The sequence below is a fragment of the Heteronotia binoei genome, chromosome 1 (assembly GCF_032191835.1).
Source record: "Heteronotia binoei isolate CCM8104 ecotype False Entrance Well chromosome 1, APGP_CSIRO_Hbin_v1, whole genome shotgun sequence".
NCBI lineage: Eukaryota > Metazoa > Chordata > Lepidosauria > Squamata > Gekkonidae > Heteronotia > Heteronotia binoei.
The window spans coordinates 11,383,862-11,403,241 of NC_083223.1; the positions used below are offsets into that span (position 1 = coordinate 11,383,862).

A 19,380-nucleotide genomic window follows, 5' to 3' on the forward strand; every position below is an offset into this window, starting at 1 on the left:
TGGGCCACTGGCCTGATCCAACATGGCTTCTCTTATGTTCTTATTCCTTTGCCAGAGCCCCATCCATAGAAAAAAGAAAAACTGTGCAATATTTTTTTTTAAAAAACCTCGGTTCTTATATATCCAGATCTATATATCCAAATACAAAGATACCACATAACCAGTGTTCCCTCTAAGCTGAGTTAGCGTGAGCTAGCTCACAGATTTTTAGCCTCCAGCTCACACATTTTTGTCTTAGCTCAGGAAAAATTGCCCCAGAGTACAATAATTTATGCAGCAGCTCACAGCTTTGATGCCAGAGGACCACAAAGGAGAATTTTTGCTCACAAGACTCTGCAGCTTAGAGGGAACGTTGCACACAACACAGAAAAAAAATTCCATACATTAGGGAGAGATCCACTGCAGAAAACAAAAGAATCTTGTTCAAGTTCATATACAAAAAAGTTCATATTGAGCTTGTGCCTGCTGGGAATGTAGTAAATATTTTTTGCTCGACGTCAAATTGAGAATATTTCAGAACAGAACGGCTCTAGAAAAAGCATCTTAACGTAAGACGTGGTCCTGAGTTGACTGAAATGTAAGAACTTGTGCCTTTTGGAGCCGGATTTCTTCAGGGGATTGGAGTCCATGCAGCAATTTTGAAAGATTTTGAAGGAACTGAGTGCTTTTTATGAACTTTTTATGGTCTAGGACCTGCCTACCTTAGGGACGTCTCTCCCCACATGTTCCCCAGAGAGTGCTGAGATCGGGGTCTCAGAACCTCCTTACAATCCCTGGGCCAAAGGAGTCCCGTCTGAAAACAACTAGGGACAGGACCTTTTCGATTGCAGCCCCCTGTTGGTGGAACCAGCTCCCGGAGGAAGTGAGGGCCCTGCGGAATCTCGGACAGTTCCGCAGGGCCTGTAAGACAACCCTCTTCCGGCTGGCATACAACTGACCGATATCTGAATATCCAAATTCATGAACATCAGCATATCTGAACATTGGAATACCTGAAGAACCGACTTTTAGGGAAGATGTATATTGATAAATGTGTTTTTATGTATTTTACTGTATTAATTATTAATGTATTTTAAGCTGATTCATTGTTAGAGTTTTATGTTGTGAGCCGCCCTAAGCCCGCTTCGGTGGGGTATGGCGGGATATAAATCGAATGAAATAAAATAAATAAATAAAATAAATACACTTTTTGTGTATATGAACTTGAACAAGATTCTTTTGTTTCTGCAGTGGCTCTCTTCCTAACGTACGGGATTTTTTTTTCTTTGTTATGCGGTATCTTTGTAAGACAATAGATTTGGATATATAAGAAGCAAGGGTTTTTTTAAAAAAAAAAATTATTGCACAGTTGGTGTTCTTTTTTCTGTTCTATACTGTGTTGCCACTGTGTTCTGTACTGTGCTGCTATTCTGCATTTAGAGCCCCATCCAAAGCAGTTTCAGGGGCCTTATGGAAACCAAAGAAGATGTAGCGTTTTCTCACAATAGTTTCAGAGGTTGAATTCAGGACTGGAAGGAGACTCCACAGTTTCTTCTGCTATCACCAGCAAATGTGAATTAGGCCGGAGTCGTCAGAACAGGATGATACCCGCAGGGGGAAAGGGTGTGTGTGTCAGAACCGGACACTTCCGGCACACCAATGATTTTTAAGGCTATTAGGGAAATCTGAGTGCAGTGGGGAACGTGAGTCATGACGGTCCTTTATGAAGACGGGCTACAAAACCAGAGTCGTGATCCACAAATGAAACGAACGGGAAGTACATTAATGAGCAAGACTGGTCACCTCAGATATCAATTACCTAACTTCTCTCTTCACCTGCTCAAGAAAGAAATTAACCTAAAGAGCACCACGGAGGAGAAGGAGAAGATGGTAGATTTATACCCCACCCTTTTCTCTGAATCAGAGTCTCAGAGTGACTTACAATCTTCTTTACCTTCTTTTGCTTTACCTTCTTCCCCCACAAGAGACACCCTGTGAGGCAGGTGGGGCTCAGAGTCCGCACACTTAACCACTACACCAAACTGGATCTCTCCGCCAGTTTGGTGTAGTGGTTAAGTGTGCGGAGTCGTATCTGGGAGAACCGGGTTTGATTCCCTCCTCCTCCACTTGTACCTGCTAGAATGGCCTTGTTGGAGTGGTCCTTGAAAAGGCAGCTTCTGGGAGAGCCCTCTCAGCCCCACCTACCTCACAGGGTTAGGGTTGCCAAGTCCAATTCAAGAAATATCTGGGGACTTTGGGGGTGGAGCCAGGAGACTTTGGGGGTAGAGCCAGGAGACATCAGGGCGGAGCCAGGAACAAGGGTGTGACAACCATAATTGAACTCCAAGGGAGTTCTGGCCATCACATTTGAAGGGACCAGACACCTTTTTAAATGTCTCCCTTCCATAGGAAATAATGAAGGATAGGGGCACCTTCTTTTGGGGCTCATAGAATTGGACCCCATGGTCCAATCGTTTTGAAACTTGGGGGATACTTTGGGAAGAGTCACTAGATACTATACTGAAAATTTGGTGCCTCTACCTCAAAAAACAGCGCCCCCAGAGCCCCTGAAACCTCCAGATCAATTCCCCATTGTACCCTATGAGAATCGATCTCCACATAGAGAATAATGAAGTACTCAGCAGACTTCCCCCCCCCCCATTTCTGGCAACACTGAAGGGGGACTGGCCTCTCTACTCACGAGTTGCTGCCAACTTCTTCAAAGTAACACAGACACCCCATCCCAAGAGGAAGCCTTTCAATCAGCAACTGAAGCCTCCGGAGGTAGAAACGCACATGGTCCTCTGGGGGCGGAGCTCCCCCCCCTCTGCTGGCCAGACTCCCCGAGGAGACACCACCCAGCTGGAGAGGATGCAAGGACTATGAGTCCCAGCATGCACCTCGCGAAGGGAGGCCAGACTGGAGCGAATAGCAGGCCGGCGGTGGGTGGGTGTTTGTGACCCCAAGGAAGGGAGAAGCCTGAAGCCTGCGAGGGAGGCAGGCAGGGAAAGAGACACGGCGCCGTCCCCCCCCCCCTGCTTCTGGATTTTTGGAGAGCGGGAGAGGAGGCTGCTAATTCGGGGGTCCCCCGGCAGGGCGGGGGGGTTGGGAAGCCTACACAGGGTATCTGTTGTGGGGGCAGGGGGAGGAGGTAAAGGAGATTGTGACCGCTTTGAGATTCAGAGTATAGGGCGGGATATAAATCCAATATCTTCTTCAGTGCATACTTAGGACCAGGGCTTTTTTTAAACAGGAATTCCTTTGCATATTAAGCCACACACCTCTGATACAGCCAATCCTCCAAGAGTTTACAGGGCTTTTAGTGCAGGGCCTGCTGTAAGCTCCAGGAGTATTGTCTACATCAGGGGTGTGTGGCCTAATATGCAAAGGAGCTCCTGCTACAAAAAAAAGCCCTGCTTAGGACATTTATGCAAATATTTCCGAGCTCCGTTATATTAGATACTACTGGGACAGGGTAGAATAATGTCCTACTGTTGTTTGAGAGGTATCAAAATATTCCTTTCAGTCTTAGATGTTGCCCTGTTTGAGTCACTGAGGCACCTGATATTACATTGTGGATTATGCACAGAAGAAGAGATAGATTTTCTGGAACTGGTCCAGGTTGATATAATACAGTCCTCCAGTCAGAGGTAGCTTAAAATGTGAAGTCATCTAAAGAATTACGGTATCACCCTGACCGGCATAGCCCAGGCAAGCCTGATCTCATTAGATCTCAGAAGCTAAGTAGGGTCGACTCTCGCAAGTACTTGGATGGGAGACCTCCTTGGAATACCAGAGCCAGGAGGCAGGGGCAGGCTTTATCCAGACACCTCTCTGAATATACTCCAGGCCCCTGGTAGGAGTCAATCACCAGAGGATGCCATAAATTCAAGGTGCACACGCACATTTCCACACACACATTAAAAAAAAATACAATACAGCCTAACCTGGATAGCCCAGGAAAGCCCAATCTCATCAGATCTTAGAAAAAGAAGAAGAAGAAGAAGACGACGATGATATTGGATTTGTATCCCGCCCTCCACTCTGAATCTCAGTCTCAGAGCGCTCACAATCTCCTTTATCTTCCTCTCCCACAACAGACACCCTGTGAGGTGTGTGGGGCTGAGAAGGCTCTCACAGCAGCTGCCCTTTCAAGGACAACCTCTGCCAGAGCTACGGCTGACCCAAGGCCATTCCAGCAGGTGCAAGTCGAGGAGTGGGGAATCAAACCCAGTTCTCCCAGATAAGAGTCTGCGCACTAAACCACTACACCAAGAAGAAGAAGGAGAAGACGAAGGAGAAGAAGAAGACTGCAGATTTATACCCCGCCCTTCTCTCTGAATCAGAGACTCAGAGCAGCTCACAATCTCCTACATCTTCTCCCCCCACAACAGACAACCTGTGAGGTGGGTGAGGCTGAGAGAACAGCTCTTTGAGAGCTATGGCTGACCCAAGGCCATTCCAGCGGGTGCAAGTGGAGGAGTGGGGAATCAAACCTGGTTCTCCCAGATAGGAGTCTTCGTACTTAACCACTACACCAAACTGGCTCTCCCAGAAGCTAAGCTGAGCAGGGTCAACTCTGGCAAGTCCTTGGATGGCAGACCTCCTTGGAATACCAGCAGTCGGGAGGGCAGAGGCAGGCTTCATTCAGCCACCACTCTGAATATCCTCCAAGCCCTTAGTAGGGGTCAGTCCCTGGAGGTCACTATGACTCCCAGGTACACGCACGTACACACACTTACACATGCACACCTAAATCCAAAAATACTTGGAAAAAAATAGAATAATTATGGTCTTCGTTAATGAGTTTTGGTTTTGGCTATGAAAACGAATGCAGGATTAACGTCCTATGTGTAAATGTTAAGATTTTAACATCTGAATTCATGGCTTTGGATCAGGATGAATGTTATATCTGGATTTTTGTGGGCATTAATTCATCGTTTTGTGTTCGTATGGTTTTTACTACTACGGTTATAGGGCGCAGGAACATAAGAACATAAGAGAAGCCATGTTAGATCAGGCCAATGGCCCATCCAGTCCAACATTCTGTGTCACACAGCGGCCAAATATATATATATATATACACACACACATACACACTGTGGCTAATAGCCACTGATGGACCTCTGCTCCATATTTTTATCTAACCCCCTCTTGAAGGTGGCCATGCTTGTGGCCGCCACCACCTCCTGTGGCAGTGAATTCCACATGTTAATCACCCTTTGGGTGAAGAAGTACTTCCTTTTATCCGTTTTAACCTGTCTGCTCAGCAATTTCATCACTTGCCCACGAGTTCTTGTACTGTGTGAAAGGGAGAAAAGTACTTCTTTCTCTACTTTCTCCATCCCTTGCATAATCTTGTACTTTCTCCATCCCATGCGGTCATATTGACTCCAGCCGTGCAACAGTTAACAAGGTATCAAACAGCTATTCCCTCAAACGGAGATAATCTGCGAAGAAGTGAAACCTTGTAGGCCACCTCGTGACATCTCGGAATAGAGATGCGCCAATACGAGGTGCGAGGAAAAATAGCAATATCGGCTCCAGATGTAGAGCGAAGCGTTCCAGGATAATAGCCTATTTCTGGATGGGCAAGTCATCAGACTTCACCGGAATTAATGCAATGCAAAGGTTTCGGAAGGGAAAACAATATGAGATGAATCGTCTGATTGGGGGTAAGGCTGGCGGAAGGATGCGCTCGCATGTCATTTACCGAGGCCAAAGTGGAATTGGATTTTAAAAAGATATCTGGGTGCCCCCTGCAATCATGTCAAAGATGCAACTCAACAGACTCCAATAACATCCTTCAAAAAGTATTTCCTTCTTCCTTATGCAGTTCTGGGTTTTTTCCCCTGTGGTTTTTGTATCAGCCCTCAACCCCAGGTGGTGAGTCTGTTGAACAGAGAAGGGAAGAACCTCAAAGGAGCTGTAAAGTTCTCATTCCTGCCGCTGTTGTCTAAGAATCCTCCAAGACCAAGCATCTGTTGATCTGGAGATGTAGCTCAGTGGTAGAGCATCTGCTTGGCATGCAGAAGGTCCCAGGTTCAATCCTCGGCATCTCCAGTTGAAAGGACCAGGTGGGAGGTGATGGGAAAGACCTCAACCTGAAGCCTTTTTCAGTTTAGAAAAGAGACAACTAAAGGGGACATGAGAGAATTTTATAAAATTATCTGTGGGGTAGAGAAAGCTGACAAAAAAATTATTCTCCCCTTCCCAAGGTACGAGAACTTGAGGGTATCTAATGAAGCTGATGGACAGTAGGGTCGGGACAAACCAACAAAGAAGAAGAGATTAGATTTATATCCTGCTCTTCACTCAGAGTCTTAGGGCGGCTTACAACCTCCTTTCCCTTCCCCTGCCCACAACACACATCCTGTGAGGTACGCTGGTCTGAGAGAGTTCTGAGAGAATTATTCTTTAGAGAAACAACTCTGGAAGAACTTGTGATTGACTCAAGATCACACCAGCAGGTGCATGTGGAGGAGAGGGAAATCAAACTCAAGCTGATTTCACACTAGGCTTCTTCCAGGTGGAGATCCCTTTTACTCCCGGAGGTTCTCCCGGTTTTCGCACAAGCTGCCACGGAGCTGCGAGTCGGAGTGCCGCTTTCCTGCTGCAATCAAGATCCTCTTACAAGGGGTTTCTGCTGGCCTTGGGAGAGCAGCGTGCCAACTCCTAGCTCCGGAGCAGCTTGTGCAAAAACGAAGAGAAGCACCGGGGGGGGGGGGGGGCGGGCAAAAGAGCTCTTCACCCAGGATGAGCTTTAGTGCAAAATCAGTACCTATTCTCCCAGATTAGAGTCCATGCTCCTAACCAGTACACCAAACTGACTCTCGAAAAATACTATATGACAGCAAATCATTAAAATGTGGAATTTGAGGCCAGAGGATGTAGTGATGGCCACAGGAAAAACCTCTTGAAATAGATACATGGAGAAGTCTATCAATGGCTTCTAGCCGTTTATAGGGGATAGATGGTGGCTCAGTGGTAGAGCATCTGCTTGGGAAGCAGAAGGTCCCAGGTTCAATCCCTGGCATCTCCAAAAAAGGGTCCGGGCAAATAGGTGTGAAAAACCTCCGCTGGAGACCCTGTCAGTCTGAAAAGACAATACTGACTTTGATGGACCAAAGGTCTGATTCAGTATAAGGCAGCTTCATATGTTGATATGTTCATAGCCGTGGTGGCTGAAGGGAATTTTCACCTTCAGAGGCACTAGCCTCTGAATCCCAGAGCCAGCAGGCAATACAAGGGGATGGCCTCAGCGTCTATGCCCTGTTTTTGGCCCCTCCAGAGGAACAGGTTGCACTATTGGTCTGATCCAGCAGGGCTTTTACATTCTACCACAGAGCTTTTGCCCAAATACCAGAGTGTCCTGCATTGCTAATGACACAATGATGTCACTTCCACTGCACTCCGGAATTGACATCGCTGTTTCGCTGGCGACATTGCAGAAATGCTGCGCTAGGCCTCCCCTCACTACCGGCAAGCCCTCCCCAGGGGGAGACCTAGCAACTGTACCTGTCTTATGTGTGCTGCTCAAGCTTTATCTAGGTCACTTCTGGGAGGAACCATGAGGAGGTGTTAGTGTCCAAAGTTGAGTCATCCCTTTTCCATGGAGGTGTTCTGGTCTTCCCTTGACCCCTTTCTTGAGTTCATGGTGAAAAGAAATATCTGCATCTGTTCAACAGGTGCGTCGTGGCTGGTCTCTACAGCTCCCGCTTAGAACACCTGATGGCTATGTGAGGGATGATACGTCTTGCGGTGAACTTACACCCCCATCCGACAGGAGCAGAAGAAGAAGAAGAAGATAGAAGATACTGGATTTATATCCCGCCCTCCACTCCGAAGAGTCTCAGAGCGGCTCACAATCTCCTTTACCTTCCTCCCCCACAACAGACACCCTGTGAGGTGGGTGGGGCTGAGAGGACTCTCACAGCAGCTGCCCTTTCAAGGACAACCTCTGCCAGAGCTATGGCTGACCCAAGGCCATGCCAGCAGGTGCAAGTGGAGGAGTGGGGAATCAAACCCGGTTCTCCCAGATAAGAGTCCGCACACTTAACCACTACACCAAACTGCAGAACAGATGCAGAGTCTAACATCCCAGTTTAATGGGCTCATTTTGCATGGACTTGCACGATGCCCCATTCGGAATCAGTGCCTATTGAAAAGGCCGCAGAGGAGAGGAAACGCAAGCGTCTCTTTCTATCTATAAACCGAAAACGCTCAAGCCCTTTCCTTTCAAACAAAGGATCGGAACTGGAATTCACAAGGTTTGTTTCTGAAGGAAGAGTGTGCCATGTGCTTTATTAACCGTATGAGCACGCATCTGCAGGAAGGACCCAAGAAAAATCAAAATTGGGACGAACCTTTGTCCTGAATTTTCAAGAAGGAAGTAACTTCAGGAATGATGAGACAAATGAAGCCCAATAGCTTAGCGGGCTGTCAGCAGGTGCTTCGGTGGTGCAATCTGCAAACACCCGGTACCAGGGGTCATTTCGTAGAAAAAGAGGTGCAGGAGCTCATTAGCGCAACTCATTTGCATAGCTCATTGCATGTGCCCCACACCCCGACGTCACCAAAAGGAGTACTACATCGTATCACTTCAGTACCTACTTTAAATGCTTCTTGAATTATAATGGTCATAATAAAACCTTACTCCCATCATACTTTTAAAATGACTTTCTCCTATGTGGCCACAGTGGCGTGATGAAGAGTTCCATCTGTCTGTCTTATATGTTTTGGATATTTTCCCATTTTTTTGTGGGGAAAAGTATTAGAGAGTTTGCCAGATCTTAGAGTTCAGCAAAATCCTCACAGGGGGGGTTGAACAATGGAGCCCAGAAGTAAGTTGGGGGGGCAAGGTAAGAAAGAAAGAGCGCAATAACATTTAGAGGTTCTGGAGCTCTGCTCCGGTGAGGTCCTGCTCAAAATGAGGGCTGCTCTTTACGATTTGTTCATCCACAGAACAACCTCTGTACACGTCTCAAAGTCTCCACTTGACCATTTCTCCCGTTTCATGGGGAACAACATGAGAACTTTGTATCACAAGTGTGATGGGAGTTCTGTGCCTCCCACACACACACTGGCTCTTTGACAACCACAGCACACAGGGAGAAACAGCTTTAGTCTCTCACTCTCTCTCTCTGGGTGTGTATGTGTGTGTGGAAAGTGCTGTTAAATCGCAGCTTATGGTGACCCCATCAAGGGACTTTCAAGGCAAGTGAGAAGCAGAGGTGGTTTGCCATTGCATTCCTCTGCAGAGCCTTCCTTGGTGGTCTCCCATCCAAGCAACAGTGCGGAACAAACAGCAGCCACTTGAAAGTTCTGTACGGTAACTGAAGCTGTGTAACAATGCATACGTGGGAGGGGCATTCTGGAATGTTTTGGAGAATATATAAGCAACTGTAACTGAGTCAGGACTCTGAACTGCTGGTGTTTCATGCTAGCATTCCTTTTATCCAAATAAAGTTCACTCTTGTTGAGTCTGAAGCCTTGCCTGGTTTGGTTTACTGGACGACTCACCGGAGAACACAAACCCAAGCTTTGGTCAACACCAACCTGATGGCGATCCCAGCAAGGGGCTTTCAAGGCAGGTGAGAAGCAGAGGTGGTCTGCCATTGCCTTCCCCTGCAGAGCCTTCTTAGTGGTCTTCCGTCCTAATACAAACTTAATGACAACTCAAGCAAGGGGCTTTCAAGGCAAGTGAAAGGCAGAGGTGGTTTGCCATTGCCTTCCTCTGCAGAGCCTTCCTTGGTGTCGGGACCTAGCAACAGTGATTCATGCGATGGTCACCTCAAGACTGGACTACTGTAATGCCCTCTACATGGGGCTGCCTTTGTGCTGAACCCGGAGGCTGCAGCTAGTGCAGAACGCGGCGGCTAGGCTGTTGTTAGGACTCCCGAAGTGGGAGCATATACAGCCGGGGCTACGCAGACTGCACTGGCTGCCAGTCATGTACCGGGTTCGCTACAAAGTGCTGGTCATTACCTTTAAAGCCCTATATGGCCGAGGACCGGCCTACCTGAGGGACCATCTTTCCCCATATGAGCCCCAGAGACCACTGAGGTCAGCAGGGAAAAACAAGCTGACCATCCCAGGGCCAAAAGAGGCTAAACTTCAGAACACTCGTGCACGGGCCTTTTCCATCGCGGCCCCATGCCTATGGAATCAGCTCCCGGAGGAGGTGCGGGCCCTGTGAAACCTCGACCAGTTCCGCAGGGCCTGCAAGACCACCCTTTTTAAGCTGGCTTTTACGGACTGCTGATTTATGATGGTTAAATAAAGGGACCCGCCAACATGATTTTGTTATTGAATTGCTTTTATATGAACTGAACTGAATTGTTTTTAAATAATGTTAATTTTAATGTCTGTATACCTATTGTATTGTATTGTATACCTATATATGTTGTTAGCCGCCCTGAGCCTGCTTCGGCGGGGAGGGCGGGATATAAATAAAATTTTATTATTATTATTATTATTATTGGTGGTCTTCCATCCAAGTACCAACTTAATGGGAACCACAGGAACCATTGCCTTCCCCTGCAGAGCCTTCTTAGTGGTCTTCCGTCCTAACACAAACTTAATGACAACTCAAGCAAGGGGCTTTCAAGGCAAGCGAAAGGCAGAGGTGGTTTGCCATTGCCTTCCTCTCCAAAGTCTTCCTTGGTGGTCTTCCATATACATACCAAAATAGCAATCGCAGCAAGGGGCTTTCAAGGTGAGAAGCAAAGGTGGTTTACCATTGCCTTCCCCCGTAAAGTCTTCCTTGGTGGTCTTCTATCCACATACCAACTTAATGGCGACCCAAGCAAGGCAAGCAAAAAGCAGAGGTGGTTTGCTATCACCTTCCTCTGCAGAGTCCTCCTTAGTAGTCCCTCTTAAAACTACTGACCCTGCTTAGCTTCCAAGATCTGACGAGATCACAATACCCTGTGCCGCCTCCCCTCCTAGCGTCCCTGTGCCTGCTGTTTTTGCATCTGCAGACCATCCCAGAGAGTAGGACTGCCAACCTCCAGGAGCGGCCTGGTGATCCCGATACTACCACTGACCTCCAGATGACAGAGGTAAGTCCCTGCTGTAATTGCCCATCTAGTTGCCCACGTGAAGCACTAACATTGTTAGATCTAACTCCATCCTATGCATTGCAGCTGTGCGGTGATACCTTTTTATGCTTTTCCATCTTTCGTTTAAATTGTTTTAATGGTTTTAAATTGTTTTAATTGTTTAAGAGCCAGTTTGGTGCAGTGGTGAAGTGGGTGGACTCTTATCTGGGAGAACCGGGTTTGATTCCCCACTCCTCCACTTGCACCTGCTGGAATGGCCTTGGGTTAGCCATAGCTCTGGCAGAGGTTGTCCTTGAAAGGGCAGCTGCTTTGCCCTGAAATAAATGAGGTGGTTGATAAAATCTTTAACGCTGCTGAAATGGATATACTTTCGAATATGTTAAAAGGGGAGCCCAAACCTGATGCAAGCAGGAAATGGGACAAATTTTATAAATGGTATCAGGAAAAAGAAGTACCAAATTGTTTAGTATAAGATCTAAAGTGTGTAGGGGCGTATTGTTATTATTATTTGCTATTAACATTTATATACTCTATTTATAGAGTTAATTTTTGAATACTTTGTTTAATTTTGTGTGTAGTTTTTAGTTTTGGAATAACCCACAGACGATCCTCCTCAAGGATGAATGATATGCCAAATATTATGATTGTTTTGTTTTGTTTGCACTGTGAATGTTTCCATATTGGCTGTTATATTGTTTCTGGAATTAATAAAAGAATTTAATAACAACAAAAAAAGGGCAGCTGCTGTGAGAGACCTCTCAGCCCCACCCACCTCACAGGGTGTCTGCTGCGGGGGAGGAAGATGAAGGAGATTGTGAGCCCCTCTGAGACTCTGGGATATAAATCCAATATCTTCTTCTTCTTGATTTGTGTAATAGTTTTTACATTTGTAACGTTGACTGGTTTTTGCCTTGTTGTTACCCACCCTGAGCCTGCTCACGGGGAGGGCGGGTTAGCAATCAAATCAGATCAGTTCTCCTGGATAAAACAGCTGCTTTGGACAGTGAACATTATGGCATTATGCGGCTTTTTTTTGTAGCAGGCACTCCTTTGCATATGAGGCCACGGCCCCCTGATGTAGCCAGTCGTCCTGGAGCTTACAGAGCTCTTAGTCCAGGGACTACCTCAAGCTCCAGGAGGACTGGCTACATCAAAGGGGGTGTAGCCTAATATGCAAATGAGTTCCTGCTTCAAACCCCCCCAAACCCTAATTATGCCACATTAAAGTCTCCCTCCTCCCATTCCAAAAGCCTGCCCTCTTCAGGCTCCACCCTCAACTCTGATAGGAGAAACATCAGGGTGAAACTATGCTATCAAAACATTTATCACAAGGGAAAAAAAACAAGGTGAAAGGGAAAAACCTTGCGGCCTCCACTTCTAAGTAGAATCTAGATCCCGCCTATTGTAATGTCTGAACTGCTCGTTAGCCGCCCTGAGTCCGCTTGCAGAGAGAGCGGGATAAAAGTTGAAGGAAGGAAGGAAGGAAGGAAGGAAGGAAGGAAGGAAGGAAGGAAGGAAGGAAGGAAGGAAGGAAGGAAGGAAGGAAGGAAGAAGAAAGAAAGAAAGAAAGAAAGAAAGAAAGAAAGAAAGAAAGAAAGAAAGAAAGAAAGAAAGAAAGAAAGAAAGAAAGAAAGAAAGAAAGAAAGAAAGAATACTTCTAAACAGTCGACGATGAGAACTGTCAGTGTGCACACAGGCACATTCATATTCCAAAGCCTCTACCTTTAGACAGACTGCAATAAAAAAAAACGCCAGAGTGCATGCAGGCACTTTAACGGAACCTCTTCTTCAAACAGTCAGCACTAAAATGAACCCAAACAATCCGCAGGAAAATAACTCAAAGTGCACACCAGCACTTTTGAAAGGTTAAGAGTCTGCACGTGTCCCATAAACCAAAAATGGTGAGAAAACGGTCTGCCATGAATTCTTTCATCCAGATCACACACAGGCACTTTTGACAAACAAACTGTCCCACTTCACAGCCTTCCATGTTCAGTCCACTATTGTTTCAATGAGGTGTTTGGGTAAAGAATGAGTTCATGCACATAAAGCCAGTCCACGTTAGCCGGTGTCAAACGTTTTGTTGCCTTTATCAAGACTGATGGCTTTTAAGTGGAACCCAAAAATCCTGTCTCTTCCTTGCAAGGCTTGCCTCATATTTCGGCTTGTCTAAACCTCTGCCGGCAGCAGAAGTTTACAGCATGCGTTGATCCGTGTCTGAAACAAAGTTACTGTGGCTCCGGAAAACGGTGAGAAAAGAGGCTGACGAAGTATGAGACAAGTGAAACTGTGAGGACTCCTTTCTATATGGTTCCTCCTTATTTTCTCCATTACAGCGTCATAAGTGGAACTTTTAAGGACTCCACCCTACAGCACTTACTTATGAACTTTGCTAAGGCTGTTTCCTATGTAGAAATGTCAAAGTGTATGAACTGGGGGAGGGCAAATACCTTATTGTTCCTTTGTCTTTTTTTTTGTCGTATATTTGCACTAAATCAAATGCATGTACACACACTGAAAGTGTGAATATCTTTGCTGACCGGTGATTTTTGTAAATATTCCATTTGTACATTGGTACCAGTTACTTATATTATAAACAGAAAAGAATCTGGGAGGAACAAAACTGCTGCTGTCCATGTGACACAAATCCTTGTGTCGTTTCCCAACAAACATTTGGGCTTTGTAATACTTTGACGGAGGATAAACCATTGGATAGGAAGCCGATGGGCCCAGAATACGTAGGAAAACCTTCAGTGATATTATACGCTACGTTGAATGAAAGTCAGCTCTCGTGACCCCTTCGGTTTCCTCAGGGCTGGTGCCAGAGTTCCTGGTGCCCTATGCCCCACCCTGGGCAGACCCAGGAAAGGGAAGGGAAGGTGAGCTTGCAAGGGAAGGTGAGCTCAGAGAAGAGAGCATGTGATGCGCCGCCCCACTGCTCCTACCTTCCCGGGTCTGTGCAGACCTCAGAAGGTGAGAGCGGCAAGGAGAGGGCACCTGGAGGTATCCCTGTAGGTCAGGTGGCGCCCTAGATGGCCACCTACCTGGCCTTCTACGTACCAACCCTGGGTTTCCTCAAAAAGCAGCTGCCGGGAAGCCCAATTTGGGTTGTCAGTGTGGGGGCAGAATTTAACCTTCCCTGGCTGCTAGGAATCTATCCCTCCCATCAGCTGTAATAACAGGAAAACAACTAGGCAGCCTTCACCCCCCCACCACCACCACTTTGGGGCTTAAGGCAGCTCGGTAGTGGTGCAGGTGAGGGCCATCCAGATGTAGATTCACTTATGGTGACCCCCTCATGGGGTTTCCAAGGCAAGAGATGTTCAGAGGTGGTTTGCCGTCACCTGCCTCTGCTTAGCAACTCTGGACTTACCACAGACGCTAGGGGGATTTCCTAGAGCGTCACAATGTGGAGGCCATTTTGTCTCCCGCTCCTCCCTTCCTCAGGGGCTGGCAATTCGGCACGGAGGGTGAGGAGATGGGAGTCTTATCACATCACCTGAGAAGCTGCAGGGAATCTTTCAGCATCACCGCACATTCTAAACACATTCGGCGCGACTGAGACCGATTTTCCGCTCAAAACTTCGACTGAGTGGAAAGAGAGATGCGTTTACTGACCTGTGCTCTCATTCATTTCGCTCTCTTGCTCGTGGTCTTCATCTGCCAGTGGAGGGGGAGAGAACACAAACACACACACACAATGAAAAAGAGAGAGTTGAGAGTTTTGAAAATAGCATACTAATAACAATACCTCCTTTAAAGTTCAGCATCTAAGGGGGGCGGGGAGTGAAGTTACAATGGTTGAGTCCAGTGGCAACAAAATTTAATTCTGGGTATAAGCTTTCATGTGTGTGCCCACTTCTTCAGATGCTTAACCGCCGCCTACCCGCTATCTGTAAGCTTCGCTCACTTTACCCCATTCCCTTGTCTGAAGAAGTTGCAGGCACACGGAAGCGGCATTCGGAATAAAACTCTGTTGGTCTTAAAGGTGCTACTGGATTAAACCGCCGTTCTCCTGCAGGGGTGGCCAAACTTGCTTAACATAAGAGCCACAAAGGAAAAATGTAGGATGTTTGAGAGTCTCAAGACATGAACATCAGATGTTTGGGAGGGAGGGAGAGAGGGAGGATGGGAGGGAATGGAGGGAGGGAGGATAAGAGGGAATGGAGGGAAGGGAGGGAGGGAGGGAGGATGGGAGGGAATGGAGGGAGGGAGGATAAGAGGGAATGGAGGGAGGGAGGGAAGGGAGGGAGGGAGGATGGGAGGGAATGGAGGGAGGGAGGATAAGAGGGAAGGGAGGGAGGGAGGTAGGAAGGATGGAAGGGAATGGAGGGAGGGAGGATAAGAGGGAATGGAGGGAGGGAGGGAAGGGAGGGAGGGAGGGAGGGAGGAAGGAAGGAAGGAAGGAAGGAAGGAAGGAAGGAAGGAAGGAAGGAAGAAAGGAAGGAAGGAAGGAAGGAAGGAAGGAAGGAAGGAAGGAAGGAAGGAAGGAAGGAAGGAAGGAAGGAAGGGAGGGAGGGAGGGAGGGAGGGAGGGAGGGAGGGAATGGAGGGAGGGAGGGGAGGGAAGGAAGGAAGGGACGGAGGGAGGGAGAGAGGGAGGGAGGGAGGGAGGGTGGGAGAAAACTTTAACTTTAAATGCATTCTCTAAGCCACCAGATGGCTTGGCTTGGAGAAGTGATTTAAAGAGAGAAAACCTTCTCCTAGCTGGTCGATGGGGTGGTGGGAGCTTTAAGAGCCACACAATATGTGTGAAAGAGTCACATGGGGCTCCCGAGCCACAGTTTGGCCATCCCTGGTCTGTTGCTTAGGACCAACATGGCTGCCCACCTGAGTCTGCTGCTGTGTTGTGACCCTGCACTTTCCTTGGTGGTCAACCATCTAAGCATGAACCAGGGTCCACCCAAACCATCCGCCTCAGGGCAGATACAAACAAAGGTGGGTTTTTTGCCATTGCCTGCCTCTGCACAGCAACCCTGAATTGCCTGGGTGGTCTCTCATCCAAGCACTAACCAGAGCTGACCCTGGTTAGCGTCTGAGATCTGATAAACTCAGGCTAGCCTAGGCCGTCCAGGTCGCCTTTCCCCATATGAATCCCCCGGGCTCCAAGGTCTGCTGCTCAACATCTTCTCATAGTCCCTGGTCCTAAGGACGCCCGGCTGGCTTCAACAAGGGCCAGGGCCTTTTCGGTTCAGCCCCCTACCTGGGGGAATGAGCCCCCGCTGGAGATCCAGGCCCTGTGGGACTTATCCAGGTTTCGAAGGGCCTATAAGACACAGCTCTTCCACCAGGTTTTTAATTAATCCAGCGGGTGTCCTTTGAAAGTCACCACTTCCCCCAGCATTTCGCCATAATGGTGTCATGTTATGCTGTTAGCCATCAGCCCCATGCTGTTTACAGCCTACGTCTGTAAGATTGTTAAGAAGAAGACTGCAGATTTATACCCCGCCCTTCTCTCTGAATCAGAGACCCAGAGCGGCTTACAATCTCCTATATCTTCTCCCCCCACAACAGACACCCTGTGAGGTCGATGGGGCCGAGAGGACTCTCACAGCAGATGCCCTTTCAAGGACAACTCCTGCGATAGGGATGGCTGACCCAAGGCCATTCCAGCAGCTGCAAGTGGAGGAGTGGGGAATCAAACTCAGACACCCTGTGAAGTGGGTAAGGCTGAGGGAGCTCTCACAGAAGCTGCGCTTTCAAGGACAGAGTCTTAAAGCAGCCTACAATCTCCTTTATCTTCCTCCCCCACAGAAGACAGCCTGCGAGGTGGGTGGGGCTGAGAGAGCTCTCCCAGAAGCTGCCCTTTCAAGGGCAACCTCTGCCAGAGCTATGGCTGACCCAAGGCCATTCCAGCAGCTCCAAGTGGAGGAGTGGGGAATCAAACCCGGTTCTCCCAAATAAAAGTCCCCATACTTAACCACTAGACCAAACTGGTTTACTGTGCCGCTCCTGTTTTGTAATGTCTGTTTTTATGATATTATTATTTTATGATATTATTTTAACTCTGTTGTTTTATTGTTGTAAGCTGCCCTGAGGCAGCTTGCAGGATAGGGCGGGATATAAACCTAACAATTAAATTAAATCAAAAGCTTGCAATGCGCATTGTGATGAAAATCGGGCTGAAAGCCTCGTGTATGTGTAACGTGTCCATATTGCCGTGTGTTCTGGTGCTTAGCGGTAGTTTGTAGTCACTTACTAAACACGTTGTATCACTAATAAAGAGCTTTAATCACTACTCAAGAGTTTTCTCATGCATCGAACCCAGTATACACATACACACATATCCTAGTGTGCGCACTGCAAAAGCTCAACAGCAACTGTACGATAGCTTGTGTCACATATGAGAAGTCTGTATTGCATTATTTCCGTTACTGCTGCGTCTTTGTTCCTCCAGCAAAACCCCCCAAAACCGTTCCCTTTTATAGTCAGAAAGCTATCGATGGGTTGAGAACCATTTAACGTAATGTCAACGTGTGAAGTGTTTCTGGAACAACGATCCAAATAAAACCATTATGTGTCACGAACAGACGTATTATTACTATAAACATCCCCACTGCCCCGGTCAATATTTACAGGATTGCATCTTTATCCTTGAAATGAGGTATGATTCTCTCTCTTTTTTTCTGTTTCCCCAAAACATCTGAATCTTTTTCTTTTTTGAATGGCGAACTATGTTGTCATTCGGGCACAATACAGCCAGCGTGGATGGTGCTTACAAACAGGGCTTACCAACGAGAGTCTCGCACGCGCTTCAAAACACCTGCTTACATAATCATCTCGGAGCCAGACTTCCTGCTTGGTTTCCTCCGCGTGAGAACGGCTCGCTCTTCTGAATCTCGGCGAGAAAGCCGGACCCACACTTCATTAGCGAGCTTTCAGAAGCATGACTCATTCTCAAAGAAAGTAAACCAAGCAGAGGCTTTGTTTAAGGCAGTAAATGAGATCAGGTTAGACTCCACTTCATGGTTCCGGCGCTGTGCCAATTAAGGCAAAATCAAGGTTTGCCGCTGTCATCGTTTGCGGCTCGGGGGTCGGCTTGACAGTCGAGAACGACGTGACCCCAAGCGGACAATCAGACTGAAGATTTTTGCACCCCTTTCCTTCCTGAGTCGAACACAAAACAAATTTGGCCACCGAAGTCTCATGCCTGTGGTATCAGCTTGCCCACTCCGCTTGTGCCGATTTCATGCTACGCAACCGCTCTCCCCCTCCTAGCATGCGGGATGAGGAACTCCAATTTGGGAATGCTGCTAAATCAGCATGAAGTCGTACACTGCGAAGGGATCATCGGCTGGTGTGCAGGACTGTGCGGAATACTGGATTGAGTTCTGTTCAGGATACGACAGAGCCGGGAAACGTACCGAGAAGGACGACCTAGGTGATTAGCGGGTTGGAGCACTTTCCCTTAGATGAAAGGCTGAAGAGTCTGGGACTATACTGTTTAGAGAAGAGACGACTAAGGAGGGACGTAATAGAGGATTAAAAATTACGCATAGTATTGTATAGTGGGTTCTATGCATTGAGGAGTTGAAGGATAAGTGATAACAAGCTCTTTAATAAGTACATAAGAACATAAGAGAAGCCATGTTGGATCAGGTCAATGGCCCATCCAGTCCAACACTCTGTGTCACACAGTGGCAAAAAAAGGGGAGTTTCACAAGTGGGGCTAGAAGTCCTTCCACTTTGCCCCCCCCTCCAAGCACCAAGAATACAGAGCATCACTGCCCCAGACAGTTCCAATAATATGCTGTGGCTAATAGCCACTGATGGACCTCTGCTCCATATTTTTATCCAATCCCCTCTTGAAGCGGTCTATGCTCGTAGCCACCACCACCACCTGTGGCAGTGAATTCCACATGTTAATCACCCTTTGGGTGAAGAAGGACTTCCTTTTATCCGTTTTAACCTGACTGCTCAGCAATTTCATTGAATGCCCACGAGTTCTTGTATTGTGAGAAAGGGAGAAAAGTACTTCTTTCTCTACTTTCTCCATCCCATGCATAATCTTGTAAACCTCTATCATGTCACCCCGCAGTCGACATTTCTCCAAGCTAAAGAGCCCCAAACGTTTTAACCTTTCTTCATAGGGAAAGTGTTCCAAACCTTTAATCATTTTAGTTGCCCTTTTCTGGACTTTTTCCAATGCTATAATATCCTTTTTTGAGGTGCGGTGACCAGAATTGCACACAGTATTCCAAATGAGACCTCACCATCAATTTATACAGGGGCATTATGATACTGGCTGATTTGTTTTCAATTCCCATCCTAATAATCCCAGCATGGCGTTGGCCTTTTTAAAATTGCAATCGCACACTGTCTTGACATTTTCAGTGAGT

At 47.3% G+C, this 19,380-nt stretch overlaps 1 protein-coding gene and 1 non-coding gene across 2 annotated transcripts in view; one reads left to right on the plus strand and one right to left on the minus strand.

Annotated features, from left to right (window-relative positions):
• MACROD2 (mono-ADP ribosylhydrolase 2) overlaps positions 1-19,380 on the minus strand; it is a 1,708,848-nt gene that overhangs the window by 208,308 nt on the left and 1,481,160 nt on the right. Inside the window, exon 10 of the mRNA XM_060230846.1 lies at positions 14,661-14,702. Coding sequence (XP_060086829.1) covers positions 14,661-14,702 — 42 coding nt within the window. The remainder of the gene's footprint in view (positions 1-14,660; positions 14,703-19,380) is intronic.
• TRNAA-GGC (transfer RNA alanine (anticodon GGC)) lies at positions 5,971-6,042 on the plus strand. The gene has a single exon. It is a non-coding gene; the product is annotated as a tRNA-Ala (tRNA).